Here is a 24138-nt window from a genome sequence, read left to right on the forward strand (position 1 = left end):
ATATTTCTGTAAAGCCTTATGCACAGTCTCACACAATATCCTTCTCTAAAAATTGGTGAGAGATTTGATTCATGGACTGTTAGGTGGATAAGGAATTGGTTGGATGGTAGCATCCAGAGGGTAGTGGTCAATGGCTCAGAGTCTCAGTGGACATTGGTGACAAGTGGTGTTCCTCAGAGGTCCGTATTGGGACCAACGTTATATAATATCTCCATTAGTGACATAGACAAAGTGCGTCCTCAACAGATTTGCAAATGACACCAAGCTGAGTGGTGTGGTTGACACTCCTGAAGGACGGTATGCCATCCAGAGGGACCTGGACAAGCTTGAGAAGTGGGCCCATAGGAATCTCCTGAGGTTTAACAAGACCAAGTGCAAGATGCTACACCTAAGTCAGAACAATTCTTGGTATCAATACAGGCTGGGGGATGAATGCATCAAGAGCAGCCCTGCTGAGAAGGACTTGGAGGTGCTGGTGGATGAGAGGCTGGATGTGAGCTGGCAGCATGTGCTGCCCAGAAAGCCAAATATATCCTGGCTTCATTAAAAGCAGTGTGGCAAGCAGGGTGAGGGAGGTGATTCTGCTGTGCTCCTCTCTAGTGAGACACCACCTGGAGTACTGTTCTGGGATTCCCAGCACCCCAGCACCAAAAGGACATGGACCTGTTGGAGCGAGTCCAGAGGAGGGAAGCCAAGGTGATTAGAGGGATGGAGCACCTATAAGGTGCTCCTTTTCCTATAAGGAAAGGCTGACAGGATTGGGATTGTTCAGCCTAGAGAAGAGAAGGTTTTGGGGCAACTTAATTGCAGCCTTCCAGTACCAAAAAAGATGGAGAAAGAGACATTTTACAAGGGCATGTAATGACAGGACAAGGGGGAATGGCTTCAAACCAAAAAAGAGTAAGTTTAGATTAGACATGAGGAGAAGTTCTTCACTTTGAGGATGATGAGGTACTGGCACAGGTTACGCAGAGAAGTTATGGATGCCCCATCCCTGGAGGTGTTCAGGGCCAGGTTGGATGGAGCTCTGAGAAACCTGGTCTAGTTAAAGGTGTCGCTGTCCATGGCAGAGTGATTGGAACTAAATGGTCTTTATGGTCTCTTCCATTGTATGATTCTATAATTCTATGATTCTGTGATTCCCAGCTCTTTGGGTCCAAGCTCTGTGTGAGGCCTGACAAGGTAGAATCTGCTCCTCTCATTACATAGCACCAAAAACTAAAAAATAACTGAACCTCCTCTAGATGTCACTGAGCTAAGGATGGCACTGAAACACTTTACTGTCCTGTCAGCCATTTGGACTGATGTGCCCATTTGATACATATATTTGTGTATATTTGTTCCACTCTGGTATGTCTGTCAGAGTCGCCCAGCTCTACCTTAACAGACAAAGCACTCTTGTATTTGGGGGGGATGGACGTTTTGTCTCATGTAGGCATGAAGATTGTCTCCCCAAGAATGTGCACGGAGCAGTTAGAAGATGAGATTGATGTATGCATATTGATGCTAACTTTGATTGACCCATTTTTTCCCCAAAGTCTGGATGCTTCAGTGAAATGAGCTAGTTGGGAGAGCCTAAACCGCAGGACTGTTGCACCCTGCACATCTCATCTGTTTGTGCAGTATTATTTTACCTCCCTACCTGTCTAAACCAGTGTTTTATTGATTCGTAGTGTCCTTCCCTTACCACTTTTCACTCCTAGTTTTTCTGCAGTGAAAACAAAGGTGTGCATAGGGATGTGGAGCAGTTGAGATGCTGCCAGCATGTGCAGCTGGGTTTGGGCCCTGAAGCAATGCAAAGTCCCTCAGTTTGTGCAAAGCTTGGGATGCAAAGTCTCCTGGGTATTCCTGACTCATGTCGAATATCTGGTCCACACTGGCCTTCATGCTGCCACAACTTTGCTGTCAGTAGTGCCTGAGCCTATTGGGTCGCATCCCTTTCAGCTCTGAAGTCCTGGGTGTTGCTGCACTCCAGCTGTGTACCTGTCCTGATCTTCTGTACAGGGGGTCCTCTGACAAATACAGTTTGTCTTACAGTTTGGAAACAATATTTATGTCTTAAAAATATACAATATATTTTCCCCATTTCTTTAATATTGCCTCCTCCATTTTTCCTTTTACTATTTTGCCAATAAAACAGGAATGATGGAGTAGAAACCAGATAAAGGAAAAGTAAGAACTTTTAAGTAAAGTCTGATTTTTTTCCCCATTCTTGGCAGGAATACATCTTTACAAACATTTCATCAATTTCTCTTCTTGATGGTGATTTTCCTTCTACCATTGCATGAAAAATATCTGCCCAGATGAATTACAAGAGTGCTGTTTCTTAAATGTTTTTATTTGCGCTATTTAGAGTGTGTTTTGGTTTTGCATTCAGCTAAACATCCTTTGAGACTGCAGGTGAAAGTAGACATGATCTAAATTTATAGTACTCTGTAGTTCACTCAGTACTCTTTGAAAGCTTTCGCAGATCATTTTTGCTTACATGCATTGTTTTGTTTAATGCCGAAACTCATTAAAATTTCATTTTAATTATGACCTAACCAAAGCACTAGGCCATCTTTTTCTTTCCATCAATCTACAAATCTCTGCTAGGTTCTTATCACCATTGTTTATAAGAAGGTCACTGAGCAGTTGAAGCAACTCAAAGTTTAGATTTCTGGAAATGTAACTTTTGATTATAATTTCTGAGCATTTTATTCTGTGAATGAACTATCATTCTGACTGTTGCCTTATTAAGTTTTAAGCATTACTCAAATCAAATAACTTGCCTATTTGGTATCTCTTCAGATTTTATGTGCAGAGATCATTTGATAGCTTGCTTTCGTGATTAATCTCTTAAGCTCCTTGGACGAAGTCCAGACCCAGCTGAGATCTATGGCAATTTTGCTGTGCATTAAATTCTGCAACAGGAAAAAGATAGGATCTTTTTCTCTTTTGAAATACATGCTTCTAGTCATAACATGCTTATATGTCTGAGACAGAACCTTTGCAGAAAAACTACAATAAATAACATTTATGGATCATAATGATTGTGGCAACAATCTTATTGAGAGTCTATGAGACTAATGATCAGACTGTGATTACTATCTAAAAATGGTAAAATATAAGTAATGCGAATAGTAAAATGCAATTGTCTGTGATAGATGGTTGGATTTTAAGAGAGAACCCAGATCTGACCACTAATTAAATTTGTGCCAAGAGTTTAACAAAGAAATACTCCTGATGATCTGTGAGTGCCATGTGGTTATAAAAAATTACTGTTTGGTAAAACTTCTCTGGTTTATATCTTCCATGTCCCTACCTGCTCTTCTACAATGCTCTTGTGAGCCAATGTAGTTGTTTCAGCCTCATTCACAGCTATGAATTACCATTTTTAGTTTGCCTTTGGGCATTACGTCCTTTTTCATTTAATAAATTTAATTCTTCCTCTTATTCACATTTTATTTGCTTCCTAAATTTTGGCTTACATAATTGCTGTTAGAGGTGGACCAAAAAGTCAACACATTTTTGCAGTCATGCATTTTTTTCCTTATTTCCTGGCAAACGTATTTTATATTAAACTAATGACTATTTTTGAGTAACAAGCTTAAAATTTATTGTATATATACACTCTGTCTATTTAAAAACTACATTTTCTGTAGTTTTAAATGTAGTATTTCTGATTTTGATACTTACTGTCACAGAGCAGGTTTTCTTTTCACCTTGTAACTGTCCTATACTGCTATAATTTTACTTCTTTGTGGTAGCTCAGTACTACACTGTGCTCTTCTAAATACTAAATCCTTCTTTTTCTTGAGCATGAATAAAGATTTTTGTTGTTGCAGCACTTCTACTGGCAAGAGCACTCAAAGGGGGTTTTTCAGCAAATAAAAATCACTTCTCTTAGAATCTCCCCCAAATTATAGTCTACCTGCAAAAGTGCACAAAGTACTAGATGTTGTTATTTTCATCAAAAAAGTTTCTCACAAAATATAGGATTTTTTTTCTAAGATCTATTGAAAAATGACCTGCTATAATGCTGCTGACAAAAATAGTATCTAATTTTGAGAAGTCCAGAAAATTAGAAAATAACATTTTGTAGAAAGTCTCCTCTTGTTATAGCAATCTCTTGTGTTTTGACCCTGCTGATGGGATGCCCATTTATTGCAGTCCATAGTAAGCAGGATTCAAAGTAGGGTCTTGATCTTCACTGTCATTTCCTTCAGGCAAATCTCTGTGCAATGCTTCATTTTTCTTTTTAGCAGTTTCTCTAGTATTTAAATGATTAGCTGATTTTTTTCTCTGAATTCTGTGTAAACAAGTAAAAATTATTTAAAATCCTGATAACTTGGAGCTTTTAATAGGAAATAGTGCTTAGGTCACACAGAGTGCAGTTTGAGGGTTTTTGAATTATTTTGACTCCTTGTTAAAAAGTGTGCCCTCATTTTGCAAAAGTCACTCAAATTAAGCTGTTTTTATCTGTGACATTGCAAATACTTTACTTGCAGTGATAAATGTTCTGCATTAGTGTAAACACCTCCTGCTTAAGGTCATTAACTGAGGATAATGGCTTCCATTTGGCTAAAAGACAGAGCATTAGAAACAAATGAACCTGACACTCTGAAAATCGTTAATTGATAACATTCTTCTACAAACCTAAAGACATTAAAATAGAATAGAGCAGCACATCATCTTGCTGAGGCTTTATTAGACAAACAAGTTTCGACAATCAAACCCAACTGTTTTCCTAGGTATTTGCTGCATTCTTTGGAAACCCTTCTTTTCTCAAAGAGAAAATGTCAAGTGCAAAGTTGATGCAGAGGTAGAAACAATGAGATTGTGCAATTACATGCAAAATCTGTGCTATTACTCAAACCTTTAACCAGCAGAGAATGTTCCCCCAAATGCCTAGCACAGCTGTTTTAGTTTTTCTTACACCCCTGGTTTATAGTTTGAAGCCTTTTGGAAAGCAATCTGCTTCCAAGCTCACCCAGAGTGTCTGGCAAAGGGCCAGAGTCCTGCCCATATTGCTGCAGGAGAAGTGGAAATGGAAGGAAGCCCCATTTTTTATGGTAGACCATGGTGCGCTCCCGTGGCTGTGCAATATATACATTAAACTCCATGTTCTGAAGGAGCTCTTGGGAACTCACATATGTTCATATCTTTCAGTTGTCTTTGACTCCCCTATTGCATTTTTGCAATAGCATAATTTAAGTATTTATGCCCCTTGCAAGTGACTTTTGAGGTTGTAGAGAGGAAAAGAAAGGTTGTGGAGAGCAACAGAGACATAGCAGTTTGCCAGATTTGCTGTATGGGAATAACCTTGCCAGAACCCGGAGAGCATTTGGCAGTCTGCCTATTAAGAGTGGCCAGACTGGTGACTCATCTGCAATAAGAGCAAACAACTGTACAGAGCTTCTTCCAGCAAGAAAATTAAGTGAAAGCAACTCTTTCCCCTGTGTCCTTGCAAGGGAAAGCTGGTAGCCAGGTCCTATAGCAACACTGCCCTGTGGCAGTGGGAAACAACAGGTTGCAGTCCATGACTTGGGTGCCATGACCATCCCCCTTCCACACTGCAGAGGGGGACTACATGGAGAGGAGGGAAATTAGAGAAGACATGTGTAGAGTTGTTATATTAGTCATGGTACTGTTGTATACTATGTCATTCTAGGAATCAGCTCTAGAGTACAATAGGTAAGCTGCTTCAGCCATTTCCACGTTGTCCCCTCCTGCTGAAGAAGTCAACAGGGTCCTCCACCCTGAGATACTGACTTTTTCTTTTTTTTTTTCTTTTTTTTTTTTAACTTACTTTGGTTTTGGTGGTTGTTTCAGATCTCCAGGAATTATTGCATGTTTCTGATATTTCCTAGGAGAACGTGGCATCGTTTGTTCCTTGTTCACTGGTTGATACTGAGCCTGTGGTTAATAGTTACCATGTTCTCAATGTGATGATAAATCAGAGGCATAGAGAAATGAGCTTGAGACTTCTTCCAGCTAGTTACTAAATACAAGGCCTCTGCATCACAAGAAAATAACTTTTTAAACAGTTTCAGCAGAGATCAGAGGCAACAAGAGCACATGGCCTTGAACTACTGCATCACTCCTGCAGATTGTTAGTTGAGTCAAAATTTGAGTGATAGTGACAAGACTTACTGTGTTTACAGGGACTGCTGTCGTGCTGCATTGATCATCACCAGTGATGCCTGCCCTTATTTCTCCCAAGCAAACTAGCATGAGTTAGTCTTTTCATTATCCAAAACTAGTCAGGCCACTTCTCAGGAGTTAGAGTAAGATTATGAAAACCTTAATTCATATTTTACTGGAAAATAAAGGACCAAAGCCTGGCCCGAAGGAGACTAGTGATTTTCAGCCAAAGCCAGAATTTCTTCCATTACCCATTATCAGGGTTATGAAGTTAGGCAATGCTGTGTTTGTAGCTGACCTGATTGATTATGAATATTTAATTTGTTACTAAAAAGAGTTGTTATCCAAACTCCACAAATGGAGTGACTCTTTTCTTCCAAGGGCTGAACACTTCATCACAGGAGAATCCATTGTATAATATAGTAGGTAAAAGTCAAGCAGGTCCAAGAAGAAAATTAGGAATGCTTCTAGACTTCTAACCCATGAAGCCCTACAAAGTGTCTGACCTATTGAAGGCAAGCCTTGCACAGGGTGTGTTTAGGGGATACCTTCAGGGGAAGCCTGCTGACCTGCAAGGTACCTCTTGGTGCTTTTCACCTGTGTTTTGAAATGGACTAACACAGTGAGATGCCACTATATTTGGGGAGGTCTCAGACACTTTTTTGGCAAAAATAATGTGTATATCTATCTAGTGGATCACAGATTATAAAAAATTTTCCATTCAGTGTTTGATGAAGGGTCACTGGTCAGTGAACATTCTTGCAGACAAGTTTTGCTGACAGCAGTCATTGTGGAAGCACTACAAGGAATTTGTGTGTACACTGAGAGCCCTCCTAATCACTCCAGTCTGACAGTAGGATAACTTGCAGTAACTGCAGTACACATTGGTGATTCCTTAAGTGTATGTACGTATGTATTATCTGAGGATGCATTATGGTTTGACTGTATTTCTCTTCTGCAGTGAACATCATGCAAAATATTGCAGTATACATGGAGTTCCCAGTGTGTGAGAAACAGTCAATAACTGAAAAGGGAAAGAAAGGTTTTAATTTGAAATTATATGATATATCTTGTCATCATCTTTTCTTCCAGTCTCCTAAATCAGCTTTTATTAGTGCTGCAAAAAAGGCAAGATTGAAGTCCAATCCTGTCAAAGTGCGCTTCTCAGAAGAAGTAATTATCAATGGCCAGGTGTCGGTGAGTATTTAGCTATTTAACCTCAGAAAGGACTGAGCATTTCATCCAAAGGTATGACTCATAGCTGGAAAGAGAGGGAATTATATGGTAGAAATAACAGTGATAGACTTGCAAGGAAAGGGGTTTTTTTTGTTTCTAAAATTTTCCAAAGACCTTTTTTTAAGTCCATTGGGCCCACAATTTTGTGAAAAATTTGTCTCTTAAAATAAAATTAAAATGCTAGCAAATGCATTTTATGATGATAGTGCATATGCATCTGTCTTTATAGTTTTGATAGTGCTTGCTTGTTGTTTGTTATTTGTTTGTTTTTTCAGACCAGTTTTGTATCACTAAAACCCCTAAGCTCAAGAGAAGTACCATGTTAGGAAAACATTACCTTACAGACTTCTTTAAAACTTGTTTTATCTACTTGAACTTGTTGTTTCCAACCCTTAGGCAAAGTCAGCCTCCCTTTGAGAGGCACTGAACTCCTCCTTAAACATGAACTCCCAGATAATTTTCATAATTTCCCAGGGCATCATTCCACTCTGATATCTTATGCAACTCTCTAATCCATTTTTCTGTTTTATTGAAAATGCTTCAATTTCAGAGATAATGTTCATTGTCAGAGAGATAGTATATAGGGAAAGACAATACTACAAGCCAGACATAAAATGTATGTGAAAGGTTTTTATTTTTCCAGACAGAGACTTATAGAGGGCAGCTGTAATGAGCATGGCTAGACCCTTGGAGAACATTGATATTTCTGCATTCAGTTTGGGCCAACACCTTCCTTTTCAGTTGTTTCCTTTCCATCTGATTTATGTACTTCTCTATAGAACAGTGTTTAGGTTTCCCTTGTTGCATGTTGTAATCTGATTCACTAATTTGCTTGACAGGAAACAGTTAAGGACAACTCGCTTCTTTTCATGCCAAATGTTCTAAAGGTGTATCTTGAAAATGGACAAACCAAATCTTTCCGTTTTGACTGCAGCACTTCAATAAAGGTAGGCTGGATATACCTTGGTATGAGACCTTCAGTAATTATCATTGACTTGGAATGCTTTAAGAACAATGGTGTGCTCAGTTGGGGCTAGAGTCATAGTTCAGAAATAATGAGGATTTGGTTTGTTTTTCTGCTGCTAAAAACATATTTTATTTTCAGTGAAGAAGGAGTGATGATTGTAATGTGCCTGGAGCACAATTAATATTGCGTAGTCCTATCATTTGATACGCTGCCAAACACAAGCATGATTTGTCAGCAAAAGTCAGGAGCTAAGAAGATTAAGATGTTGGTTGCTAATTAAATATCATCTAGCTTATCATCCAGTGAAATTAGGATGGGATATCGTAGGGTTAGTCAGTGATGAATTGCTTACTTCAGTGTAATGCACTTTATGCTTTCCATAACACATTTCACAAACAGAAATGAAAAAGCAAAACCCTGGCACACAACTGAGGCTGCTAGGGAGTGTTTGTGACACTGTTCAATGTAGGTTCCCAAATCAGAGGCATCATAAGTGTCTGTGAGAGCTTTGGAATAGCGTAGTAAGCAACACGACTGGAGCTGTTGGGCATGCTGCTAGTCTCCTAAGCCTTACTGTTTGGGTAAACTAGTTTTAGCACAGATTGGTTACCAAATCTAGTTCACTGCATGGAGTGTGCATGGTTGGGACACTGAGACATGAGAGGTGCGTGAGTGGGAATGATCAGTGGAGGCTGAGGATGCAATTCTCAGCGACATTGTCAGCTTTTGCTAGTTTTAAGGGATTTTAAAACTATGCATATTTGAAGAAAGGCTGCCTTTGTGCTCACTATGATACAGCAACATGCTCAATCAATTACAATAGCAAAGAGAGTGATTTGCTAAGGTAGACAAGAGGAAATTCACTCCACTATGATGGTAAAACAGATACTGAAGTCACACTTAAAAATGCAATATTTGTTAATAGTTCATATATATACTTCAGACGTAAGTTGAGTGCAGGTAATGGATACAAGCCTCCACTCTACATGCATGGGATACTGGATTTTTCCAGTCCATCTGAGAATTTGTTTAGGTGAAGAAATAGGAGGCATGATTCATGTAGGTAACGAAGTCTCATACCTTTCTAAGGCCCATGAGCTGACTTTCCAGTATTTTCTGTTATGAGCATAAAAACAACCAACATGTTCGAGGATGTTTTGCCCCTGAAGATCAGTCTTTAGCCATCACATTGCATTAGTAGTTCTGTCATGGATGTGTCATTTACTGTAAGACCATATGTCAAATCTGAAGTCATTTGCACAGGTACCCATGTGGGCTCAGCTATGTAGCTGTATTGATGTTGTAAACTTGCTTTGACCTTAGTCATTTTGACTATTTGTGGGAATAATTTCCTTTGCATCTAATTCAGGCAATTATATATTCTGAGGCCTTGCATGTGTGTATATGGGTGGGTGTGGATTGTTGCTTCTTTGCTTAACTGAAGTGAAGTAGGCATGCCCCACTTGAGTCAAGGTAAATGCAGTTTTTTCCATGCCTAGCAGGCCAGTAGTACACCACTTATTAAGGAGGTTGCAAGCAGCACCTAACCTGCAGTCCTCACTTTCCTTGTTGCTGGGAGGTAGCACCTGGGCTGATTCTTAAGTTACTGGATGAGAGGATATCTAGCAAAAAATTTGGTGCACTAATTCAGCACCTATGTACCTTTACTTCATATTTTAAAAGGTTCAAGACAGCTAGTGGAAAACAGTGCCATTATTACTCCCTCTTGAAAGCTTACATTTAATATTATGATTCTTCATGTTACTGTTATGCCCCTTGTCTTTATAGCATAGTTTAGGAGTATAAATAAAAGTAGATTTAATGTGTAAGCAATAAATTCCCCATTTGTCAGAATAGTGTAATATTAGATTCCATTATTTAGAGTGATTGCTTGCAATTCATTAATACTGTCATATTCTTTACATTGTACAAAGTTGTCCCGTCCTCCCACATACATTTTTTGTCCTTCCACCAACTTAGTCTTGAGTTTCCGTAAACACACTGTAATTGATTAATTAATTTTCCTCAATTATGTTAAAACTCTTGGATTACAATTCGTCATGATCTCCTTAGTTAAGTCCTATCCATCTGGATACCTGTGTATATCTAAAATTGTTTTTGAGGGATAGAAATGTTTTAATCTTGTCACCGACATAATGGGAAACTATTTCTAAGTGATGAGTTATTATATATTTCTTTTTCCTACAACATTCACTAAAACAAAAGATACCTTGTCAGATGATATTAATAGTCTGCATACATTCACAAAGTGTTATATGAAAGTAAAGTAGGGATTAATTGAGTGGTTTTGTGAAGAGGTTTGTTTAGCTGTTATTTTAGAAACAGTTATTCTCAAGTTAACTATCCTTAGACATAATCCACTGTGAAAGAAAACTAATTGGAAGTCTCTAAAACTGGGGGTTTGTACTATAAATTGATATGGTCTATCAATTTACAACTATTGTTCTGCACAGGTATCATCATTATTGACTTTTCTGTGAGCATTTAAAACTCAAGAAGTGGACTTTAAAACCTTGTCATAAGAACAAATAAAGGCCATTAATTTTATTTTTTTTGTTGTTGTTGTTGAACATATAAATTTGGTTTGTACTGCTTGATGGCCCTGCCCCAATGAAGTGAAGAGACTAGTGGCAAGATCATCTCTCCTTTGCTGATGTTTTTTGTTTCCAGGGAGAGAGAGGAATATAATTTAAAGACCACACCAGTATAATCTGCATATTAAACCGCAGAGAATGTTGTCAATTCACAGCAATCCCATATATATACTTTTCACATTCGTGTCTGGGACCATCTTGGGGATGTTTGATTATAAAGGTGCTGACTTTTCACTGAGTGAACAGGTGTGGTGTCCTATACACTTGTACAGAGCAGGCACGAAGCTTGGGCTTCCGCTCTGTGGAGGTACATGCAGGGTGGGGGACACTGAATAACTCAGTCCCAAGCACTTTGTGAATTTAAGTACATTTTATGAATCCTTTGTTAATTAGGATGTCATCTTGACACTCCAAGAAAAGCTTTCCATCAAGTGTATTGAACACTTTTCCCTGATGCTGGAGCAGAGAGTTGAAGGATCTGGAACAAAACTCCTTTTGCTACATGAACAGGAGACTCTAACTCAGGTTTGTGTAATGCTATGTGAAAACAGATATTAATGAGATGGGTTAATCAGTAAATTATCCATCTTTTTCATTGCTCAAGTGAGTTCTCAACAAGATTTATAGTTTGATCCTGTCTATCAAACAGCAACAGTATTTAGATGTGATTGTAAGAATCAGACTCTCACAGGAAACAAATGTTTTTTCTGTTACAAACGTCATATTTCATTGCTTCATTGGGCCATTCAGAGGTATTAAGAAGTTCTGAGAACCACAACCTGCCCAGATTTCTTTAAAAACCTTATTTTGATCTTTGGTTCCAGTCTAATTATACAGATCTGTATCTGGGTGACAGAGAATAATGTTCCTCTTTCTGAGGAAGTTGGGTTTGTCTCATTTACACAGTGATATCTTATGTCTCTTCAGTGATGATGAATTGTGACCCAGAAAACAGTGGTGTGACTTTCTTCTTTAGATCAGGGAGGTGTGACTAAAGGTGAAGTTGCTTCATAGTTACCAGGGGAGTACACTGATTTTAGCTGCTTATGATTTTGCCAAATTGTTAAGACTGAAATTTTCCCTTGTATTTCTGAGTTCTAGGAAAACATTAGCATTTTTTAAATTTCAACTAAATTTGAAAAAGAAAAAAAAGTAGAAATGGATTATTAGATGAAATGGGGGAAAGTATTGAAATTACAGAATCTCCTTGATCCTATGACTAGAGTCCGTGTAATGGTATGAAGGAGCTTAGTCTGCCAGCTAACAGTCTTTCTAGCATTTTCTAATCTTTAAGCACTTGCTTTTGCCATGTTAACATTCTTTTCTTGTGGATATAAGCTACCCAATGATTGCACAATGCCCAAAAGTACTCAATACTGGCTGTCCTGGCCTAGCTCACTCCTTTGAAGTAATTGATAAAATTCTCATTGAAATCAGAAGGATCAGAATAAACCAACTCAACAAGCTTTCAAAACTCCCATCCCGAGCTTTTATTTATATACACAGAGTATGTCTAGATGCTTAAGAATGAGGTCAGATACAATGTGAGGTAAATACACCTTTTGAAAATTTTTAGGGCAAGACAGAGAATTCATTGGGTATTTTTAAAAGTATAGTTTTATAAAGTAAAGCTGTAAGCTATAAAGTACCCTAACTCTCTAACTGCATTAGCCTAATTGAATAAGTTAAATAAACTACATTAATTCTGGGGGTGTACTCACTGAAGTTCCCGTAAAATCAGCAATACTTTAATTTGCCATTATGATGTTGCTGCTGACCATGACTTACAATGATGTTATTGGATCGTTACCCTTTCATCCAGTTTTTCATTAGCTATGTGGTGGTCTCCTGTGAATATACCTGGAATAGAGTGTTAGATGTTTAACAAAGTTTTGCTGACCAACAAGCAAAGCGGTCTTTGTAATTTTTTATTGTATTGGGTCTCAGTTAGAAGTCATGAAGTAGATCTCTCAATCCAGGGAAAAGACCCAATTTCTTGCAAATTGCCTAATGGGTTAAAATAAGCAAGAAGAAGTAAGGAAAGTATTCAAACTGGGCCTTACCTGTGTTCTCAGACAGTCTAAGAAATAAAATGTGACTTCTCCCCAAAAACCTTCTCATTTTAGTCCTGCTGAAGTTGAACTCCGTTTGTATTTCACTTGGGTGGTTTTCATTAAGGTCTGTTTTCTCTATCCTTTCACTCTAGTTTTGAGTGAATTCTGTTGCTTTGAGGATGAGTTGTATCAGGCAGTCATGCCTATATGAGTCTAAAAGTCTTTCCAAAAGGTTATAAATATGATGTTCTTAGGTGAAGAACTTAGTAGCCCATGGCAGAGCTGTTTGATGGATAGAATTATTTTTCTTGCTACCACGCGGCTCTGGAGCAAGGTCACATTGCCTGAGACCACAGAGCACGTGGCTAAACCAGGGTTGCCAACCTCTAATATTTTTATTGCACTATCCTAGGTGACCCAAAGGCCAAGCTCGCACAAGATGAAATGTCTTTTCAGGATTAGCTTTGTCCCAAAGGATCCCATTGATCTTTTAAGAAGAGATCCAGTTGCTTTTGAATATCTCTATGTACAGGTAAGTGAAAGTACAGCCATTGTTAATGTAAAAGAGAATAAAGAAATGGACTTATTGAATATATAAATTTACATCTTCACATAGAAAGTGTGGCTGCTGTAAATCCTGGCTTTGTTTTCTGCTGCATAAAGCCAATGAATGCACTTGGGGAATGTGCAAATCTCTATGATCTGCAAAGTCCCCTTTCTTCGTAAGTCTTTCCAAACAGTAATGCTTTGATATCTTTCCAAAGTATATTTGGCTTTAGAAAAGAGTGAAGCTGAATTAATTGCTAATACTTATTTATGGTATTGTAATATCAGACAGAAATGATGTCTGAAAAGGAACTTCCAGTAAAGTGGATGGGAAAACTGATGTGCAAGCAATGTGGTTCTCCTGAGTATCTCGCCAGGTAGAATCCTGCTATCCTGACTCCAGATGCACTGATACCCTCTCAGCACTCTTTGTGATGCAGGATTACTCTTCTCCCTAGGAAGGATGAAGAGAGCTAATACTCATGCCTTCTGCTCTCAGGCAGAAGTACTGGTATTCTTCCTAAGTACCCATGTCTTGGTGAGCATCTGATACATCTGAGAGCAACAATCCTACCTTCAACATGGTCCTGCTTCTGGGTTTGTTAATTAAAAAAAAAACCCAAACCAAAAACAGCAACAACAAAAAAAGCCCAAATAATTTATTTTTAGTGCAAGATTTTTTAACTTCATGCTCCCTCTACTGGTTTTTTGTCAGAGCTGTAACGATGTGGTTCAGGAAAGATTTGGACCAGAACTGAAATATGACATTGCCCTGCGGTTGGCTGCGTTACAAATGTATATTGCAACTGTGACCACCAAGCAAACGCAGAAAATTTCCCTCAAATACATAGAGTAAGTTGAGAATGCTGTGTATCCTTAAAAAGTGAAACATTAGTAGTAACTAGTAGATTTTTTAAGATTGTTTTTTTAGTATGTCTGTATGTATGCATGCACCAATTTTAGGTTTATTCTTTGTCACTGACATTGATTCAAGTGTGTTAAGAGCAGCATATATGGTCCTTTTGGTGCATTTACCTTTTGGTCATCTGTTTAGGCATATGGAGTAGCCTATAAATGTAAATAAATAGCTTATAAATGTAAGTAAGATTAACTCATTTGCTTTCAGTGATTTAAGATCTAAATTTATATGGTCTGAATCCTAAGGTTTTAGTAGAGATTATTATAGTAAAATTCAGATAATGGCTCGATTCAGAAGACAGTAGGGTCATAGATTCCACTGTGTAATATTTCTTAAATGCAGAAGTATCCCAGCAGGCACCTGTCTTATGTTAGACAACATGTATATGTATCTACAAAGAGAAAGAAAAATCCAGAGTGGGGATGAGTACATCTGCTTGGAGTAAAAAAAAAAAACAAAGCAGCAAAAAACTGCAACAAAATCCATAACAAAATTAAAAACCCAAACCCTAAAACTTTTGTTACTGTTGTGTAGTTTATTTGCAGAATAAAAGTAACTGTTACACACAGTCTTGTAGAGTTTATCCACTGTATTGAAGATCGTGTTATATTCTATCCTATTAATGAATCAGCAAAAATAATTACTTAGAAGTGAGAAGTCAGTCTTCTATCAAAAGGGGTGCTTCAAGCAGAAAAAAAATTGGCAAAAGGAGGGATACTGTTTTTGAGAGGGACCCTCTCCCCCCTCCCAAAAAAAAAGTATAAGTGATAAAGAAAATGACTCTCTGGTTTGCGTGTTCTAAAGGAAGCCTCAAAAATAAAATTACATCTGACATTACCTTGTAAATTATCTGCTATTTTAATTCTGTAATGGTGCTTGCCCATATAATTAAGTGGTGTTTAACATAGACTTTAAACATCAAACTTAAACATTTTTTCTGAATGACACCATTGAAGAGGTGGGAGGGATAGAAGAGAGATTATTTATCATTTTAAAACATCTTTTTCATAATAAATACATAGTTTGAATCTAGAAAAATAATGTCTTATTGCAGAACCTTGTAGTTGATCAACTCTCCTTCTGTTTTCAGGTGATCGTTCACTTGACATTGTAGTCACCAGTCTTTAGATAAATAATCATCACAGAAATGTGAAATTAAATATATGCCTTTTATTGCAGAAAAGAATGGGGATTAGAGACTTTTCTTCCATCTGCTGTGCTGCAAAGCATGAAAGAAAAGAACATAAAGAAAGCACTTTCCCATCTTGTCAAAGCAAATCAAAACCTAGTTCCTCCAGGAAAAAAGGTATTAAATTTGCATCTTAATGGAAAATATGTTTTAAAGAAGAGAAAGGGTGGCGTACATGAGAAACATTTAAAGCTAATCCTTTGGAGAAACACCTAGTCATTATATTTTCAGAGATTTAACTTCGGGTGCTCATACAACATAGCCAAGAACAATTAAATATAATCAATTATGCCGCAACTAAACTATCTTCTTATCTTGAGAATGACAGAGAACTGGTTATTAATACATCATGTATGATAAAGATATATATTTTTTTAAATTAATTTAGTGCTTTCTATGAATAGCAGACTCATTAGGAAAGTTATTGTTCTCTCTGTGATGCTCTCATCTGAATTACATTAACCTATCTGCTGGACATAAATGTTGTTTTTCAAATTGTTTTCTATTATGCTGTAGAGAGAGACTTTTTGCTGGCCGAGATCTCACTGGATAGATGATGGTCCTTACAATAAATGAGCCTCTTTACTGTTGTAAAATGCTTTTCTTAGCACTAAGCTTTCAGTTCAGCTGGAAAGAACATGGAGAAGACAATATCTCTGAGAAATATCTTTGTTACATGCATACAACTAAGGCTGCTTTTAGACACAGTAATGAGGTTTCTTAATGCAGGTCATCTAGTCTCTCTTTGTAGTCAATGGAGAGAAACAGGCACTTCGAGGGAGCAATTCATCCCATCCCACATTAGGAACCAAAAATAGGTCAGATTAGTTGTGTCCCAGAAATGCTTGTTTCTCTTCATGGACTATAAAAAGAATCTAAGAGTGACTAGTTGAGACATAAAATGATTTGAATCCTGCTTCATGACATTTTTTTCTGAACCAAAAAACCTCAAAATAGCTGGTGCCTGAGCTGAGGTTCATTGCAATCAGCAGAAATCCTTCTTGGAGGTTTCAGATCACATCATGACTGTGAACATAGCTCTACGTGTTTGACCCGCGAAGCTCAGGAAGAAAGGCCACCTCTCTGAAGCACTGCATGTCTCCTATACTGCTGAAACTAAAGCTAAATTATGCCAATTGCTTATTATTTATCCTGGTAGAATAAATTTGGGTTAATTTTGGAAGCTGTCACTGCTGGAGACCTTGCCAGGTGTAAGGTATGCCTTACAGTGGCGTACAGTATCAGTAATTGGTTAGGAGAGATATTGCAACAGTCCCTTCCTGCAGCAAGCAGTCTTTTTGGGTTTGCTTCACTTTTTTTTGATTTGAGCTTTGGAAATATGTTGTTTCCGATCTGCTTTTTTTTTTACCAGGTAGGCCTCAGAAACAAAGCATCTGAGCTTGTCGTCACCTTCTGTCTCACTTGTAGGTACTAACACAGGAACTGATTTCTTTCTGGGGTCTTCCTTCGCATGAAGGGAAACTTCTCATTCTCAGGATTCTCCTGATTTTTAAAACCCCTATGTATTTCTCCACTGAGTGAACATGTAGTGAAGGAAAAGGGAAAGCACTACCACTAGTTGCTCTGCTTCAGATCCATTTCCTTCTTCGTGTCTAGAAAAAACATAGGATAGGAGCTCTTGAAATGTTGTTCAAGATCAAATAATTTTTTGAATTAGAATTCCAGTGGCTGAAAGGAGACTAGCAAATGAGATGAGACTGTTTTATATTATCTTTCAGAAGTCTAGATATAAGGATTTACACCAGGGAGGTAAAAGGTTTGGGTCCAGACTGTTTGGGTGAAATGAACTGTTTCTTGTTTCCGTTCTGCCTCATAAAGTATTTCCAAGTTTTATTTCCTAGGTAGGGAGTTTAAGTTCAGAGGAGAAAAACAGGAGACAAATTATGACATGTATTACATGATATGATCATATGTATTGATGTGTTGTATTTAGCTTTCAGATTTATTACCTACTGAATATAGTGGAAGAGTTTCATTTTACAAAGTAGGAAATACAGTAACAAGTTGGAATAATATGCCAAGTACCACAAGTACCTAGCAAGATGTAATATACATAGCTGACAAAAGCAAATTCTTTGTTCTTTTTCTCTATATAGGTGCATAAACATTTAAGAACTGATGGAGTTTGTGAATGGAGAGCTGCTGTCTTAGCCTTGAAATCCCTCAATGAACAGATATTTAATCTGAGCACTTTTAACATTTTCCCTTCATTGAAGCAGTTATGATATTCCTGCAGAGCTCTGATCTGCCCATTCTCAAGTCCTCAGTGCATTTTAACTAAATGAGCAAGATATTAATGTTAAGAATTAAACAGTTTCTCCTCATCTGAAACTCAAGCATGTAAAGATTTAGTTTCAGGCTCCAAAGAGCTGGTTTTGCCGTCCATTCTCCTTATATTACACAAATACATTTTCTTTCTGAATTTTATAATGTGATGATTTTCACAACTACCTCTTACCCCTGTTTCTCCTTTCTCAGCTCTCTGCTCTGCAAGCCAAGGTGCATTATCTGAAGTTCCTCAGTGATCTGCGATTATATGGAGGGCGTGTTTTCAAGGCAACACTAGTGGTAACATTTCTCTTAAAATAGTCTCTCTCTTCTCTTGATTTTTTCATCAATGCTTTTTTTTTTGCAAAAGCTGGATCATATAATTTTCTTTAGAAGTTAAGGTTTTATTCATACACTTAAAAATCATTGTTAATTGAATCAAATCATTTTTTTTAATTTTCATCTTGAAAATAACATACCTGATATAATTTGAACTTTACTGGGAATTTGGAGATAGGTAGAACTTTTCTAGCAAATAACACCATCCAATTAACTATAGAATGCTAAAATTATTACTCTGGAAAAATCTTAATGACAACGTTTTTCTTTCAACAGAAGGAGAGTCCATCCATCTGTCTGTCCACCTAACTGCCCATCTAAAACTAGAGTACAATCAACATCCAGCAGGAAATTCCTTTACTTTTTATTTTTAATTATTAATCAAGTATGCTCTTGTGTATATTCTTAGAAAAAACATAATAATCTTTAATGTAGAAATGCCATGAAAATGTAGTCCTATGTAACTGCAAGTTATCACTGAAAGTGATTTCTGTCACTATGCCATAGCTATCATGTTTTTTACTTCTGCTTTTTTCATTTCTTCTGCTAAAGCAGGGAGAAAAGCGTTCAGAAGTGACGCTGTTAGTGGGGCCACGGTACGGAATCAGCCATGTGATAAACACCAAAACAAACCTTGTGGCTCTCCTGGCAGACTTCAGCCATGTGAACAGAATTGAGATGTTTACAGAAGATGAAAGCAATGTTAGAGTTGAGCTGCATGTCTTAGATGTAAAAGTAAGTTTGTTATTAATTTATGTTGATATAATATCTATAAATAATGTTTTTGTCTTTATTTGAATATTATATCAAGCCATACTGTTCTGAATATTTTCATGCCAATAATACTCTGAGGGTGCATTTTTAGCTCTTTATTTGGACAGTGCATGTATACTCTGGCTTGGGCATTTGAGGGCCCTACAGCGTACCAGACCAGTACTTTGCAGCACTTTTATTCTATTTTGATTTTTCTCTTGGCTGACCCCAGGCAACTGGCTTTGTTGTTGTCTTCCTGGATTTCCATGGTTAGAAGAGATGATGATGAAATTGGTCTTCTTTTGAAGCTCCTTCTAATAGACAATATTATTACCATTGGAAGTGTAATAGACAATATTATTACCATTAGAGAATCACCAGCTGCATCAAACCAGTGTCCCCTGTAATCCGGTGTTACATCTGCAAAGTTCACTGCAAGCAACCACATAGCAGTTACCAATTAGGTAAACTGTAAAAAGGCATGGGTTTTTTTCTTAGCTTTTGTAATTCTAGTTCAGTGCTTTGCCCTGCATAATATATTTGCAGATGCTCATCATCTACCTCTAGTTGTTTAATTTCTTTTGAATCCCACATAATACTTTGCATCTGTGGCATCTACTGGCAAAATGAGTAGAGTTTTGTATTTTATATTGTCCTGGTTGTTCTTAGTGTGGTTTCTATTTGATTTTGAAGTGAAATGCTTCATGGACTTTCTAGGACATTAATAAGGATAACTAGAGATTGAAGGAATAGTTCTTGAAACGTATGTATTTGATTAAAATAAATAGAGCCTAACAGTTTTTTCTGCTTACCCAGCTATACAGAAAAAGCATACACAAGGAATATTTTACTAAGCTTTTGCTTTGAATGCTTGATGTATATTGACCTGGAACTGTTTCCGTGTATTTACATCAATGAAAAAAAATTGCTGTAAATTAATCGAGATGATCTTTGACAGCAATCTAAGAGAAATTTACAGCTTGGTAAACATAGCATCTCTTTCACCTTACTTAGCAGTGGTGACATCTGAGGATCTCAGGCTGCTTTACATGTTAACGCTGCTGTGCTAAACACATAGCCCTCTTGTAAGAAAGCTGTTATCACCTTTTTACAGATGGAGAAATTAAATCCTTCCCATCTGCTCATATGCAGCACAGTATGCCATAGTATTTTTTATTACCATGGTTTTATGTTGCTTTATGTTATAATACTGTTACTGTCTTATTGCAAATTGTGTATATCCCCATCTCCTTGCATTTCAATACTTTTAAAGTCAGTGAGATTGGCTTAAAGTTACAAATCTAGGAGGCTCTGGATGGACTTTGAAAAAAAAATACCTCTCTGTGGGGCACAGGTAGGGGTTGTCACTATGTCCTATGAAGGAGATGCAGGCACACACAGGTAGGTATTCTCAGCTGATGTTTTCATCCCTTGACTTACCCTAAGGTAACAGGTTCATATATCCAGGTTCTGAATATGCCAGTATATGTCATATATGCCATTATTTTCTTCACGAATGGACAGTTCCAATTTTTATTTTTGGTTTATTTGAATACATTTTCAATTATGTGTCACCTGGCAGAAGGCAAAAAAGTTTAACTGTCACAAGACTTTTCAGCAGATTAACAGTAGTTCACTTAACTGTTTTCAGCAATTTGAGGTTTCTGTAGAGTCCATCTATCTCTGCCAATCACTGCAGAAAATTTGAGATGAATGTAGCATTTCAAGTTTTATTTTTTAGTAGTTGCTCAAAAGAACAGAGATTGATTAACCTGATGTGGGTTTAATAATTTAGAGTAACTTTAATAGCTATAGTTGAATATCTTGAAAGAAGCATGTATTGATTGGAAGCTCAAGCTGTAGCAAAAAATATGTTAAAGAAAAAAAGCCACATAAATTTTTCTGCATTGCTGAAAACTGTTTATAGAATACTCAGGGCAACCAGGACATTTTGGCCTAAGATACTGCAGCACAGGCATTTAAAAACTCATCAGACCTATTCTGGGTTTGGTAGTAAGCTATGATCATCAGTTATGTTTTGGCCACAGCTTCTGCCAGAATCAGTTGTCTTTTTACTAGTAAGGGGCTGAGTAGGTTGGAGAGCCATCCTTGTTGCATGTAATGTTCCTCCTGGAAAGAATGATGCAGGTCCTTGCATATGTCTTGTGACAGTGGGCTCTGTGTGCTAGATTATGATAAATTGTCACAAATGTCCACATAGCTATGAGTCACTACAAAATATGAGCGATAAGATGGGTTGTCTACAGTATAATTTCTATCTATGTATCATAGTAAGGGCTTCATTTTTATTTCCTGTCTAGGAATTATAGAGGCTAGACACCTTAAAATAAATTTGAGGAAAACAGCTTTTGGTATTAAAAGCTGCAGACACATGAATAAAATTTTTAGACAAAGAAATGTATACATGATGGCAAAAGAAAAGGGATTTAAAGAAAATATATTTCATATGGATATCTCAGGTTCGATGCTTGCTAGGCTGGCAGCCATAGTTTTTCAGAGCTCTGAGGTCTCTCATTTTTGTTGGCCTGGATTTTTTTTACTGTGCCTTGTGTTTGTTTTCTTTCCTGATCTCCCTTCTGAGGATCTTTCTACATTCTGAGGATCTTTCTCCATTCTCTTTGTCTCTATTTATCTGCTTATTTTTTCACCGTTTGTCTTTTCAGTAATGACAGGCCACAAACATTGAAATCTTTTAACCTGTCACTGTCTCTGCTTTGTAATGATAACTTTAACCATGCTACTGTGTTTTCTGAACCTCAGCTTTCCCTGTGTTTTCTTCCCATGTCTTGCTTTATTATATATGCTTAGTGCACCTTATTTTCTGAATCTGCGGATTCTCATACTACTACAAGACTCCAATGCCTAATGTACCAGGTTCTTAATCCATGGCAGATTCAGTGTAACATTAAATAGTGCTTTGGCAAGGATAAAATATCTATGCAAGAAAAAGATGGAGGAGTCTTAAAATGGTTAGCCTCATTCAGAAAGAGAGCAATCAGCTGTTAAGATGTCCAGTTGGAGTTCTACCTTTTCTGGATTGTTTATACTGTTTGATATTGGTAGTGAGGAAAATAAATTTTCGTGTATTTTTCAATGTAGTATTTGTGATGTAATTCCTTTTGCTTCAGTGTACTAGTATTGTCAGCAGGTAAACAAATTGAGGAGGAACAGCCTTAACTTGATTGTGTTTTTCTTAGCCTATTACTCTTCTGATGGAGTCATCAGATGCAATGAATCTTGCTTGCCTAACAGCTGGATACTACCGACTGCTGGTTGACTCAAGGCGTTCCATATTTAACATGGCCAACAAGAAAAATACAGGGAGCCGAGAAACAGGTATTCATTGCACAGTATGTTAACAATGGTCCAATGTATAAAGAAGAAGTCAGCTTAAGCCAGAGCACCTCCGGATAAATGGAAGGCTGTGTCAAATAAGATCTGATTGCTGGCTCAGACCTAGCATCACAGTGTATCAGTTTAGCTTTATAATGTTCTAATATCCAGCCTATGAAAGCATCTTAATGGTAAAATAAACCAATGATGAATTTCTTTCCTACTCTAGTAAAATAGATGCATGCTCCCTGTGAGTGTTATTATTTTATATGCATATATCTTTTGTAAGAATACATATGAAGAAACCACCTGGTTTTGTGTTACTATTCCTACTATAGCATTTGTACCTAGAAGAGGTTTAGTTTTGTTCCAGAGTAGGAAAGTACCAGTTAAACTTTAGGTCATTAAGTGAACAGGTATTTCACTTAGAACAGAGGTGAGTCTAAAAGAGTTTTTTTGAAGTCTTTGGTGGCTTAGCTGTCCTATTCAGAATCTTTAATGCTCAGCATTAACGAATTATTGTTTAAAAATTACATGATTTTGTTCTTTGGTTTCACAATGTTGATTTTATTTCACTGTGCCACAGGACCTGAAAACAGAGGAAAGCATAATCTCCTTGCTTCTGAGTGGAATTGTATACCAAAAACTACCACTTTCCTGGCTGAAGGAGATCAGGAGACTCAAATATGCTTTGCTGATCCAAAACAGAAGACTGTAGATGTTTCTGAAAGCCTGTTATGTCAAAAAGAACACAGGCATCTGTACATAGAAAATACTTTTAATTCAGGTGGATTTGATCAACATCTGGCCAAGCAAAGTGACCCTGCTGAAGCAGAAGAAAGCAGAAATTTTAACCAGCCTTCACTGCTGTCACTCTCAGGTTTGGAATCTAGCAAGAAAGCACAGGATTCCCCCAGGGGAGCAAAAGTTTCGTTTATATTTGGAGATCACAACTTGGATGGTATCAGTCCCCAGACTCTTGGCTATGAAAGGCTTTTGGATGAAAGTCCAGAAGTACTAGAAAAACAAAGAGCCATTTATATTAGTAACGCCAGTGATATTAAAGGCCTGGAGTTATCACCAGACGCTGAAAGCATTCAGTTTGCTACAAATTCTGTTTATGCAACTATAAGTGATGGTAAAATATTTGGAGCTGCGGAAGGGATAGAAGAGCCTTTGCTGCATGATATTTGTTATGCAGAAAACACAGATGATGCCGAAGATGAAGATGAAGTAAGCTGTGAAGAAGACATTATGGTAGGAGAAATCAATAGGCCTGCTCTTCTCAGCCTTTCTGGTTCTAGTGATGACATTATTGATTTGACTTCACTTCCACCTCCAGAAGGTGATGATAATGAAGATGATTTCCTATTGCATACCTTAAACATGGCCATTGCTGCTCCTCCACCGGGCTTCAGGGACAGTTCAGATGAGGAAGACACTCAGAATCAAGCAACACAGCCTAGAGACAACAAGGAGCAAGACAGTAATCTAGGCAATGATGACATTCCAGTGTCGCTTATCGATGCTGTCCCTACTAATACAGAGGGGAAATGTGAAAAGGGGCTAGATGATGCTGTAGTCTCTACACTTCAAGCACTAGAAGCTTTGGCTGCTTCAGAGGAACAGCAGACGAATGACAATTCAGGTTCTTTCACCATAGTTACATTTATTCATTGAAAATCATTCCATCTCATCCATTTAGCTTTGGAAATACTCCATTTCATAAGGGTTGGTTTGTTTTTTTTTAG

At 37.4% G+C, this 24138-nt stretch overlaps 1 protein-coding gene across 6 annotated transcripts in view; it reads left to right on the forward strand.

Moving 5' to 3' along the window:
* FRMPD4 (FERM and PDZ domain containing 4) overlaps positions 1–24138 on the forward strand; it is a 300974-nt gene that overhangs the window by 271834 nt on the left and 5002 nt on the right. For all 6 annotated transcript variants that reach the window (XM_027675171.1, XM_027675176.1, XM_027675173.1 and 3 more), the window contains 10 exons: positions 7219–7323; positions 8202–8309; positions 11338–11469; positions 13411–13530; positions 14260–14396; positions 15643–15769; positions 18152–18241; positions 18833–19015; positions 22252–22390; positions 22974–24035. In XM_027675171.1, the coding sequence (XP_027530972.1) occupies positions 7219–7323; positions 8202–8309; positions 11338–11469; positions 13411–13530; positions 14260–14396; positions 15643–15769; positions 18152–18241; positions 18833–19015; positions 22252–22390; positions 22974–24035 (2203 nt within the window). The remainder of the gene's footprint in view (positions 1–7218; positions 7324–8201; positions 8310–11337; positions 11470–13410; positions 13531–14259; positions 14397–15642; positions 15770–18151; positions 18242–18832; positions 19016–22251; positions 22391–22973; positions 24036–24138) is intronic.

Source organism: Neopelma chrysocephalum, unplaced genomic scaffold, assembly GCF_003984885.1.
Source record: "Neopelma chrysocephalum unplaced genomic scaffold, ASM398488v2 Primary Assembly neopelma1_25, whole genome shotgun sequence".
Taxonomy (NCBI): domain Eukaryota; kingdom Metazoa; phylum Chordata; class Aves; order Passeriformes; family Pipridae; genus Neopelma; species Neopelma chrysocephalum.